Raw genomic sequence first — 12,627 nt, 5'->3', positions numbered from 1 at the left:
GGCCATTTGACTTGAGGGTTTTTTAAAACATGCTGGATGAGATGTGATGTCTTGTGAGCACTGGAGGGGAGGCAGCAGAGCGGATTTTCCCCACTGTGGTGAATTAAGTAGGATGTGCTGCCTTCCCAAGCAGAGTCCCTGACCTTCCCATGTCTCTGTAGGGTCACAGTTTATTTGCTAACACCTTACAGAGAAGCCAGAGCCAGCTGGTCTTTCCTCAATGGTCTGAGCTTTCCTCCATAATCCACATTGTGATTCAGGAGAAAAATTCAGACTATTGAGGTTGGTGTATTCAGACCAATAAGGCTGACTCATTGCAGGCCTGATCCCTGACCAGCAAAATCTCTGGGATTACCAAGAAAATTATTTTCCAGTTAAAGGATGGTTTGGGTCAGAAGGGACCTTAAAGATCATCCAGAAAACTGTCTAGTCAGATGGGTTTTCCTTGTTTTCTTCCCAGCAGGACACAAGGACAGGAGCAAACATCCATCAAAGCACATTGTGGCAGCGTGGCAGACAGCAAGCCCCAGGTGTGGAGGGGACAAGCTCTCACAAGCTCACATGTTTTGGGCCTGGTTCCTGTTTCACATGGCAGCAGGTTGGCCTCGACCTGATGCCTGCCCCAACAGAGCAGGACACGGCAGCTTGAAAGGGACTGTCGGGAGAAGAACAGCTGAGAGCCACAACGAACCCGGCGCGTGTATAAATAGAGACAGAGCTGTTATCCTGATGAAATGAGACCAGATGTTTCTCCCAAATCCCTCCTCTCTGCTAGTGAAAATTATAGTTTAGTTACAGCAGGGCAAAGCAGGCAGCAAAATATTTTCAACCAACTAATGTAGGGAAGTCAAAGGGCCAAAATGCCTCACTAGGGTAGGGGTACCATGCCCTGTGATGCTGCAGGGATGGATTGAGCATGGTCAGAGTGGGAACAAGAGGAGTCCCTCGCTTCCTTTGTTCTATTTTTCTGCTTCCTATCCCAGTATTACTGGGCTGAGTTTTAAAACCCATGCTGCAGCCGCTTTTGTGAGGTAGAAATTCAGTGTCAGCACATGTATCCTGGAGGCAGTTGGCACGAGATGAAGGAGGGATGGCAGCAGCAGTTAAAACTGGGCCTTGGCTCTTTAATATTTAACTTTCCCCAGTGCTGTTTTTTTTCTTTTTTTTTAATCAGTTTGTGCATTATCTGCCATCCCGTTCAAAGAGGGTTTTAGCACAGAGATTTCAGTGCTTAATCCCAGGGGCAGGGAAAGGGGGACAGTCTCTCTGAAGGTTCCGGGGCTCAATCTGGCCTCAATTACACCAGCCTAAATCAGCAAGGAGTGGCCACCACAGACTTTGCTGTGGCCACATTGGGCTGCAGGACAAAATTGGGGGTCAGTCCTGTATCTCTCCAGGAGATACCTCTGGTCCCTAAGGCTCCATCCAGAAGGGAGCTCCCAGGAGGATCTAAACATCGTCAGACTGTCTCAGAATAAACGTGCACCTTGGGCAACAAGTAGGGCCTGGCTGTGGCCAGCTGCAGATGCTTAGGAAGGGATATCGGAAGAGGGAGAGTATAAAGTGATCCTTCCTCTGGCATTTCCTCCTGGCTCCTGGTAATCAGCAGTTGAGGGACTTCCTAAGCCGGAGGTTGCATGAATTTGTGTAATCCCTTTTGTTTTGTTTTGTTTTTTTTCTCATTCATTTATACTTTTGGCCTCCATGACATCCTGTGGCAATAAGTTCCACAATGTAATTATGTGTTGTGTGAAAAAGTACTTCCTTTTGTCTGCTTCAGACCTGGCTCATGAACATTTCTCTCTGTGTTCTACTGTTGTGAAGAAAAGGGAAAAAGAATTCCAGGTCCATACCAGACCTCTCTTGACCTCTTCAGACTTCTCTGTCTTTATTTGCCCCAAGGTTTTGTTCTTCCAAACTGGAGTCTCCTTGTTTTTCCAGTCTTTCCTTCTCATATGGTATCTATCAAATCACTTCCACTGTCCTTACTGCCCTCCTCCGTGTCTCTTCTCATTTTCTTATTGCCTTTTTTGTTTTTGAGATAAGATCACTGAAGTGAGACTTGCTCACTTCTGAAGACATGAATTCATTCTCCTGGAAGAAGGTCAGCTCAAAAGCTTTCTTTTCTCAAGCCACACTGGTGTACTTTTAGTTCTTTAACAACATACAGCAGTCTTGGGCTTAACAAAAATACACGTGCAGGTCTCTTCAAATACTTGGATTTAATCTATTCTGAGCAAACCCCCAGCCCTAATTAAACTAGAGTCTGTGGGTTAAAATGATATTCACAAGTCGATCAACTAATAGGGCTGGTTTACACGAAGGGAATTTCATGCATGTGCTTATATTACTGCTCATTTATGCCTTCACAAATCTCCTGAGCACTACTGGTGGAGAAGAACCCCAGCCAGAACAGCTGAACTGGTGAGCATGAAACTTGGGAGTCTCTGATTTCCAGAACATCTTTATTTATAAAATATGTCTATTTTTGCTCCTGTCATGCCCGCAAAACCAGCCTTCCTATTTTAGTCATCCCTGCTCTTTACCATTGTTTATGTTGCCCTGAACCCCACAAATAAAGGCTGGAGAATGAATTTTGTCTTCTGCTGCCATGTGAATTTCAGAAACCACACTAGCCAGTCCTTCCAGACCTTGCTGTTAGGATGGCTTGATCATACTTGCAGATACAACCAGTCCTCACTTGATGGGAACCAGTTGCTGCTGTCTTACGCCGCTACTGCATAAATGCTGTCCCAGGATTGTGTGGCAGCTTTTTAAATCTCCACTTTTGGCAGAAGCTCAGCAGTCACATCCTTCCCTCACTACACGCCAGCTCCTCTCCTGCCTCTCAAAGCAGCTCCATCCCCCTTTCCCCCGTGTCCGCCTGTGCAAGTTTCCTGCAGCAGGGAAAGAGCTCAGGCTCGTGGGAGGGATGGGGATGTCTCTGGGAGGCTGGTGGCAAGAAGGAGGCTGTGGGGAGAGTAGGAGGGGAAAACCTTGAGGAGTTTATTGGGTTGTGGCCACTAAATGATAAGCTGGGAGAATATATACATTTTATATTATCAGGAGCATTGGGAATGAGCAGGGGCAGAGAGCACGTAGGAGGGAAAAGCTGCTTTTCCTACTGCTTTATTGTATTATTATGGCAATTTATGCAGACATCTGCTCTGGAAGGAGCATCCTGCACACCCTCAACTCCCAGAACTTTGGAAACCACGCTGCAGAACATGTTTTAGGGTGGGAAGGAGCAAGCAAATGTTACTGGGTGCCCCAGTTGTGCTGTTGCTTTGCAGAATCACCCCTGTCACAGTGCTGAAGGGTCAAATCCTCTCCAGATTTCATCCTGCTTTAACTCTTCCTGGTTAAAAGGGTAGTTTTAAAGACCTTTATTTCCCAGAGAATTGAGGGTGACATCATTAAGCTCACTGAACCTTTCTTTCCCCTGGTCCTGTCTCTTACCTCCTACCCCTCAGGAAGTGCTGAACCCACTGGTTTGTTTTAAACAAAACAGAGGGATAAAGGTCCAAGAGCTAATCCTAGCTCTGTGAGATCCTATAAACCTCTTCACTGAGGGTGTCCATCCTTTGCCAGGTATGAATCTGTAGGAAACTAGACTACACCAGTTCTGCCAATCATGAAACAACCTAATATTTGGAAGAAGGAGGTTTCTTCATTTTCCAACTCAGCCTGGAAATCACAGCAGGGTGCATATGCCCACTCATCCAGCTCTCTCCCAGCTGGGTAGAGAATGACCCAATTGTAGGGCAAGATTCAGGTCAAGTTCTCAGTCAAGCATGAGACAGAAACTCACAGAAATGAGGTTTCATCAATTAATTATGGGGCTGGCAGGACATTTCTCCTCCACTGAGGAGGAAATGCAGCTTCTATCACAGACACAACTATGTGATGTGAGGGTACTCAACTCACTTGGATCAGGAGGGCAATGTTCACTGCCACTTTGCAAGTCCTCAGCTCCCAAGAGGAGCTTTTGGGAATTCCTAAGACAAACCTTCATGTTCCAGCAATGGATTGGGACCTGTCAAGCTGCAGAGCTCAGAAGAGTTATGGTCCTTCCTTTTTAAGTAAAGCTGCTGTTCTTCAGCCACAACTTGCTGTGTAAACCCCATTCTGCTCCACTGCAAAAGAAAACAAGATGACAGAAGTGTGGCTAGAAGGTGTGGGAGCTGTTACCTACTTTAAAGCAGCTTTATGGCAGCATAACTGCTGCAGGTCCACACTGAATCAACTGCTCTTTCAATCAAGAAAAAACTGTTAGTGCCTCTAAGTTGTGTGCAGAGGTGAGCCCTTGGAAACAGCCTGTGCTAGTGGAGATAATCACTGGATCTGAGTGCTTGGGTGAACCCACACAGTTCATATCGATCGTGGACAGGTGCAGACTCAGTCCAAGAGATTACAGAGATGGAACCCAAAGTAAGCTGAACCCCTTTGCCCACCTTCCCTGAAAATTCAAGTCACAATGCCATGATTTAAAAGACACTGCAGGATGCATGCTTTATTCACAGCTGTTCTGTTCTAGACTTTTAAAGAGCATGTACCTTAAGCACTGGGAAATTCACCAAAATACAAAAGAGAAATAGAAAACTGAAACACGGTGTACTGGGGGAGGTCAGTAAATAGACATTCAGGACAAACCAGCCCACAAATCCCCTAAATGAAATGCACTTAATCAGCTGCCCTCCTTTCCCGGCAGCACATCCTTCATGCACTCAGGACCTGAGAGAAACAGCCTGTGTGAGTGCATGAAAGATTAATCAGCCTCAGTCGGGCGTGCGAGCGCAGGTGTGAGCCCGGGGAAGCCCACGGCAGCCGGTGTCCGACACTACCCCATCACCCGGCGGTACCGGGAGATGGGGCCGGATATCCCGATCTGTGCTCCTCGGGGACGCCTCTCCCGGGCCGCCACTCCGCTTCGCGCCGCGGGGCTGAGGGGAGGCCCCGCCTCGAGTCCCCTGCGGGCGGCCCGGCGCGGCCCGGGGCTGCCCGAGGGGCGGGCGGGGCCGGGCGGGGCCGCCGCGGCTCCGAGGGCAGCGGGGCAGCGCCCCCGCCACCGCCCGCCTCCCCTCCGGCCGCGGGCGGGGCGCCGCGGCTCCGAGGGCAGCGGGGCAGCGCCCCCGCCACCGCCCGCCTCCCCTCCGGCCGCGGGCGGGCCGCCGCGGCTCCGCCCGCGCTGACGCGGAGGGCGGGGAGGAGGCGGGCCGGGGGCGGGAGGAAGGCAGGGAGGGAGGGAGGGATGGAGCCGCGCTGAGGCGAAGCGGGGCCGGGGCGCAGCGCGGGCGGTGGCGGCGCCTCCTCGTCCCCACGGCAGCATGGAGGCGGCGGCGGAGCCGGCGGCATGGGCGGCAGAGCCCTTCGCGGAGCCGGAGCCGGGCCCGGAGGAGCTGGAGGCGGGCAGCGCGCTGGACCGCGTCCTGCGGGAGTCGGTCTGCCAGCAGCAGGGCTGGGTCCGCGTCTACGGTAAGTAAGGGGCGGCGGAAAACTTCCCGGCCCCAAGTTCTTTCCCCCGGCTCCCCGCGGCGCCTTGCCTCCCCGCCGGGCTCCCGGAGCCCCGGGCTCGCCCCGCGCCACGCCTTCCCCGCTCCCGGGCTGCGGGATGCTCCGCTGCCGGGATCCGCGTCCCAAGCTTTTGTGTGCCCGGGGTCCCAGGATGCGTGTCCGGGATGCGGGTGCCGGCAGGGCTGAGCGCTCCCGGACCTAATTAGTGTTAATGAGCAACTAAAGGCCTGGGAGGTGCTGATATCGCGGGTCCCGTCGCCCCAGACCTACTGGTCTGCGTTACATTGGCACCTTTATAATTTATGAAAAGGATGTTAGAATCTTCAGCGGTGCAGGACGCGGGGTTGTTTCCCCTTCTTTGTCAAACTCTCCCTGGTATGTAACCTTTTAAAATTAGCTTGATTTATGTGGCCGGGCCTCTGGTTTGTTTAGGCTCCCAGCTGAAGTGCAGTCGGATTTTATCTCTCGATCAGCACCTAAATAGTGGAAATTCTGTTTTATCTTTTCCTTGTCTCTGCCTCTTGTTTGTCTTGGTAATCTGAGGATAATTACTCCCACGTTTCAGAGTGAAGAGTACTGCAGGCATTATTTTGTTTTCCCTTCTGTAACAAATTTGATGGTCCTGCCTTGAAAAGGCACCAGTTGTGGTGTGTGCACATGTTACCTTTGTTTGATATTATTATTGTTGCCCCTTCCCTGGAAGTGTTCAAGGCCAGGTTGGAGCAACCGGGTCTATTGGAAAATGTCCCTGCCCATGGCAGGGAAGTTGGAACAAAACCATCTTTAAGGTCCCTTCCAACCCAGACTACTCCATGTTTCTATGATGATGGAGAACCTGTAAAAACACTTTTTTCATTGTGACTTTATAACATGTTTTATGCTGGTGATTGTCCCTTTCATCTTCCTCACCTGTCCTGAATCTCAACAAGATTCTCCAGGTTTTCCCTGACCTGTAAAACTAGAAGCAAATGCCCTCTGTTACCTGTGTCATTGATCTGTTACTGGTTGCGTTATTCCTGAAACACAACAATGACATGAATAAGTTATCTGCAACAACTCTTCTGCATTTCTTGGCTGATGGCAGGTAATTATTGTGAGTACCACCAGCCTGAGCCTTCACACATGTCAAATGAGGAAGATCAGGCTGCAGGTTTTCTGGAGAGCATGGTCTGTTCAAAGACCTTTGTGTTTATTTTGGAAGCTTGAAAAGCTGGTCCCTCATCCCTCACCTGAGATGAGGTTGTCTGTCTGCTTTCTGTCTGGTACATCAATGAGCAAAGTTATACTTAGAAGAATTAATTGTAATAGAAGTTTGGGATTTTTAGTAGTTTGCACTGTGTTTAGCTTGCTGCTTCTTGCTTACCTTGCTTTTGTTAATCCCAGCCTAGAGCTGAGACTATAAAATGCAGCCTTATGCAAAAATATCTCTCTGCTGTTCTTGAGAGGAGTTCCAAAGAAAGCCATTTGCCTTCAGATTGTTTGTTTGTTGAGAATACTTTCTAAAGGTAAAATGAGAACGTACTTAAGAAGGGGATGTCTGGCACCAGTCTATCTGATTGTTACCCAAGGTTGTATCTTCCATGAGTGGAAGCAGGAATGTGGTTTCAAAATTAGCCACAGTGAGGAACATTGCTTGTTGATAAAGTCGTATGTTGCGATGTGCTTGTAATTTGACGTTAACGTGTAGATAAATGGGGGAAAATCCACTGTGACGAGGCCCACCTAGCTCAGAGGCTATAAAAATCAGCATACACTTCAAGCATGTAAAAATACATCTCGTAGCCCAAGGACAATAACTAATTATTCCTAGTCTGTGTTTCAAAACAACTCATTATCCCTCTCCTTCATAAAGAATCTCATGTGGTAGTGTCATCTGTCCTTTCCCTAAGAAATTGCAATTGGATTAGCTAGTATTTGTTTGTTTCCTCCTGCTTGTTAGCCCTTTTTTTTTTTTTTTTTTTTTTTTTTGTGAGCACATCTGGAGAAGTTTGTGGACAATGAATCAAGCTGAAACTGTGCCATGTTTGTGCACAGCTAAATATGGGTTACAAACCTATGAGTGACAAGTGTTATTCATAGGATTAAAAGTAAAGCCTTGCACAGTTGTTTGAGGAACCAGAGCAGCATAACGAAAGAAAACAGGAGCAGAAAGCTTAGCCTTATTGTCTGTATTGTCTGATAAACAAAGAGAACACTAACACTAATTATTTCACCATGAATGGCTGGGGGAGGGAAGGAATATCAAGCACATGAAAAGTGGAGAAGCGTTTTCTGGCATGGTGAGAAATACAGCTTTTGATGTCAGTGCATTTCTTTTCCACGTGTCTCTGTGAACGTGAACCACTGTGCAGGGGTGTTGTTCCAAATGAAAGGTGACTGTCTGAAAAGTGTCCCTAGTAGTGGAAGCCTGTATTTTGAAGAAAAAAAGCCCAGCGGCCACTTAAAGACAGACAGCTGTTTATTTCTGTGCATCTCTACTTGGCAGTGGTGTGCCATCCACTTTGTCTCTGTCCAAAGGAGTAATTACTGCCATGAGGGGAGCTGGTCTGGTTGCAGAGCCTGTAAAACTTCATCTGTTAGCACAGAGAAAAGAATTTAGCAGTAAAGTCCCATCATTGCTGGTCTCTGCGGCTTGCCAGCAGTATGACAGTGATGTGAATACAGTAGGACTTTACAATGTCTGGGATGTGATTTCAGTGTGACACTGAGGTCTTGTCTGACTTCACTACGAGATCTAAATCACAGTCTGGCTATTTTTGCATTTCCTGCCTTAGCTGCACTAGTTCCAAGGGTGGCTGTTTCATTCTGTGTTCTGGAGGTTTAGCAGCTTCTGCTTAAGTGAATTAGCCCGGACATTATCATGGAAATACAGTTTCCTTACCCACGGACGGAGTTTGAAATATAATTAGTTTCCTCTAACCTGATGTTTGAACAGTGGACGGGAGCAGCAGATTTGCTTGTCAGAGTGATAGGTTTAATTGCTCGTGAAACACAAATCATGTGAGTGCTGTTAGATGATGTTTCCAAGAACTGTTTTTGACACACAACTAATGTTTCTGTAAAATATGTATCGACATGTGTTCTGGGTGACGGCTTCCATTCAGACTCATGGCATGTGTGCAAGGGGTAGGAGGGGGGGAGGTGTTTTGCCTGGATTAATGCTGTGATTTTTAAAAACTTTTTTTTCTGCTCTCTAAAAGTGATAACTGACTTTGATAGCATCCACCCATGTTTCAAGGTCTCTTTCTCTGCTCTTTGAAACAGGTTTTGTGAGGAGGAGGCAGGGCAATAACTGAATAGACAGCATTTTCAGTGCTAACTGTGGAAACAGAGCAATTACATTGCCTGGTGTGGCTGACTGAACATCCATGGATTTTGTAGGAATGAATTCTAAAGCCAGCATCACAGCATTGGTGTTAAATGTTGCATGTGATGGGGGTAGAATCGTTTTTTGCCTGATGTACAGTCTGTGTCTAAACAGGTTGCAAACTTCTGTGACGGAGTTGTCAGATTCATTGTTGATGTGCCTGCTCTAAGCTCGCTGTAAAAGCTCCTGTGCTAAAATTGCAAAAGAAGAGTTGCTGAAATATGTAAAAAATAGGACAGGGAAGAGTCTGTTCTTGAGTGCTCATCCTGCGAACAGACATTGTTGCTCTGGGGACTTATCTGGACTAGGAAATGTCTTTCTCTTTTAGCAGCAGTGCTAAAAGCTGATGGTAGTTGTACAAACTCGAGTGCAGATAGGATGTGGACTCTTTCATCACCTTGTCCTCTAATCCTGCGGGCAGTCTGGAGACATTCCTCACTGCTGGAATGACCCTCCTCGCCCCCCTTTGTCCTGGCAGAAGGAGGAGGCTCTCTACGCATAGGCTAGAAGGGCTCCATGCCTTTTTCATGGATATCAATCTGCAGACAGGGCTTCTAACTCCAGAAAACGCCTAGACCCTGTGCAACCAGACAGAAACATCTCTTGGCTGCCTCAAACCTGAGTTCCAGGCTTTTAAGTATTGGCTCTCAAAAAATACCAGACTCATGCTCAGGACTGAAGCCATGGTAATATACATGGTGTCATGCAGAGATTAAAAAATAGTTGTGGCTTGGGCACTGAGCAGAAACATCTCCTAATCATGTGAAATTCAGTTCAAAAGCTCAATTTCTGTGAGCTATCTATTCCAGCAGTTGTCTGTCTTGCTTAGCTCTTTTATATCAATGATTCCAACTCTGTTCTGAGGGGTTTCTGGTTCTTTGCAGCCTGCCTCGCTATGACTTTGAAAGCAGCTTTTTATATCTACCTTTTTCTTTTTATATTCTTGTTTTATTCCACTGTTTGCAGTCACATCTAAAAACACCGAGATGATCCGCTTCCAAGCCGTCTTGCTTTGGATGAGTACCAGCAGGCTTTGGTAACGAGTAGCATCTTGTTGTCAGCAGATCCTTTCCTTCCAGCCTTGCTCATGCTGCTGGCCGGCTTTTTTCGGAGATGTGCGTGTGGGGATGGGGACTGTGAGCCGCCACCGTCCCTGCCCGGGGTCCCGCCTGCCCCCCGGCCTCCAGCCGAGCCCGAGGAGGTCCCACCAGGTGGCGGCATCTTCATTGCGGTGGTGCAGGACCTGCCGAGGATGCCCGAAACATCCCGTCCTCTCCGCTCCCAAACCTTACCGCTCATCTCCACAAGCTCCCTTACAAAGTACTCTAGACGCCGTCTAACAAGGGGCAGGTGGGAATGCTGTAGTTAATGTAAAAACAAACAAAAGAATGACCAAAATTCTCGTAGCCAGGCAGAGAGGCAATCTGCTAGGTGAGATGGCTGTTAGTGAGGGATCTCCTCCTAGGGATGTGTGCGGATAGTCAGCTGGGCTGGGGTTTGTATACTGCTGCCTTTCTGAGTGGCCATGGAGCTGCAATTCCTTGCAGGAGAACATTTGCTTTTAGGAGATAAGGTGAAGGTGCAGAGACCCCTGGAAAGCTGAAAGGGAGCTGGAGAACTGCACGGCATCTGTGCAGCCAGTCTTGTGTTGGAAAGGAGAGAAGGTCAGTGTTCACCAGCGTTTCTTTCCCTTCTGATCAATAGGCTTATTTTTAACTCGCCCAGAAAGTTGGTGCAAAAGCAAGCTTGGAAGATAAACCTTGTTGGGCCGGGAAATGTCATTTCCTGAGTGTTTGGACAATGCCTGCTGTGGTGATGTTTGACCTTATCGTAGCCTTCAGGTACAGAATGAGGGACAGACATTGAATACTGACAACATAAAGCTTTTGTTAGATTTGTTGAGATGATAAGCAACAATGAATTTTAGTTGGAGCTCCATTGTAAAAGGCAGAGTTTAATCAAAACCAAGGTTTTAAGTGACTGCATTTGCTACAGATGAAAAACAGTCTAGTGTGCTGTGGGCAGAGATGCTGCTTTCCCTTGCCAGCCAGCAGCAAGGAATATCAAAAGATGAGTGAGGTGCTCTTGCAGGTGATCTGCTCATGCCTGCTCTGTGACAGCTCCTCTTATAGCTGCCCTTTTTGACACGGGGAGTTCTTATAAGCATGCAGAGGGTGAATTGGGGAGCCTCTCTGCTCATTCTCCTGTGCACTGGTAGAGGTGACTTGGAGTAGAGCTGAGGGCTGGACACAGCCTGTTTCTCTCCTTGGTTGCTTTACTCCCAGCCCTTTGACGTTAAAGCTGTTTGCCTTTCCTCTTTTTAAGGAACACTGACAGGAATTTATATATAAATGAAGTTATAAATTTTTTGGGGGAGTTTTTAGCTGGACTCCTTCAACTGGCTGTGTTGTTGCATGTGTTGCCTAGGTTACCAATTTATTAAGTCACTTAAATATTTGGAGGCATCAACAATACTAGAGTATGCTGGGGAAAATGAGGATGACATTATTTTAAAACACTGGTTTCCTGACTCCTGTATTTCAGTCACACAATTTATCTCTGGCTGAACATTTTCATGTGGTGCTGTTTCCTATTTTTAAACAATAGGAGAAAAAAAAGGGAAGATAAGAAGAGCGTAACTGTGACCTGTTGACTTATTATGAGATCATGGATTCCTTTTAACTGATATTTATAGATTTTCATAAAAAATAGCTGAGACTTCAGTATTTTTTTACATATATGCCTTTTTAGCCTCAGGGTCAGAAGTTAAGACCGCATCTGAATTCTTTCAAAATCCTCTGTGAAGACACATAGTAATCATGGAAATACAAATTGTATCTGCAAGGAAAGTAACCAAGTGAAAAGAAATATTGCTGCATTTTGGTTTGTACAATTCTCTCAAAGCCCTTTGTGTGTTTTGACACCCTCCTATCTCAGAAAACCTTTATAAAATTGATCAGGAGGGAATAGCATTTGTTAATTCTCTTTAATAGGGTTTCAAAAGGTCACAAAAATGTAGAAAGGCTCTTCTCCAAGAGTCGGGATTATTTTTAATTGTAAAGCAAGCTGGAGCAATGCAAGTAAGGAGCTCTTGGAGGTGAAGGGGTCTTTGCACTTAAGTAAATGTAAAACCATGTCCTGGATTTAGATCCTTTATTATCTAAAGGGATTTTTTTTTTTTTTTTCCAACTGGGAATACCCCATTAGAAATTAGCTCTTACACTGCAAGCACTGGCAGGCACTTAGTTAAACACATTAATTCTGCAAACTGTGGGAAAACGACACCCATTTCAGCAGATGTTCGATGCGTCTGGTGTAGATTTGCATAAGAATGCATATGCTTCTCTGAGTTTCTGGCTTGATTAAAACTTGCAGGCACCTTTTCTCTTCCTCTAGTGCTGTGTCTGCATTCTTGGCTATTAATGGTTTAATTGAAAATACCCCGGTTTTTTCTGTCTTAAGATAATTCATTTTATTTACACTGTGCTGCACTGTAGATGTGCTTGGTGCCGTATAGACAGAGGCTGCTTTGCTTGTCTTTTGGAATTTGTAGCCAGGACCAGAGAATAAAGGATATAGCAAACATGAAAAATGGCAAATGTGTTTGAAAGTGGATGGAGGATTACACGGTGGAGTATCAGGAGCTGGGAGGGGATTGTGTGTATTCAGTCCCAGCTTCCAAGGCGGTGTGGGAATGGAAATCAGTACTGTGGTGAGAGGAAAAGAAGTGTTGAGGAATCTGTGAC

At 46.8% G+C, this 12,627-nt stretch overlaps 1 protein-coding gene across 3 annotated transcripts in view; it reads left to right on the top strand.

The window, feature by feature from the left end:
* Positions 1–5,257: 5,257 nt before the first annotated feature.
* RASAL2 (RAS protein activator like 2) overlaps positions 5,258–12,627 on the top strand; it is a 162,572-nt gene continuing 155,202 nt past the window's right edge. For all 3 annotated transcript variants that reach the window (XM_021545899.3, XM_021545896.3, XM_021545893.3), the window contains exon 1: positions 5,258–5,475. In XM_021545899.3, coding sequence (XP_021401574.1) covers positions 5,328–5,475 — 148 coding nt within the window. In that variant the 5' untranslated portion in view covers positions 5,258–5,327. The remainder of the gene's footprint in view (positions 5,476–12,627) is intronic.

This window comes from Lonchura striata, chromosome 9 (assembly GCF_046129695.1).
Source record: "Lonchura striata isolate bLonStr1 chromosome 9, bLonStr1.mat, whole genome shotgun sequence".
NCBI classification, from domain to species: Eukaryota; Metazoa; Chordata; class Aves; order Passeriformes; family Estrildidae; genus Lonchura; species Lonchura striata.
This window is presented reverse-complemented; position numbering and strand designations above follow the sequence as displayed.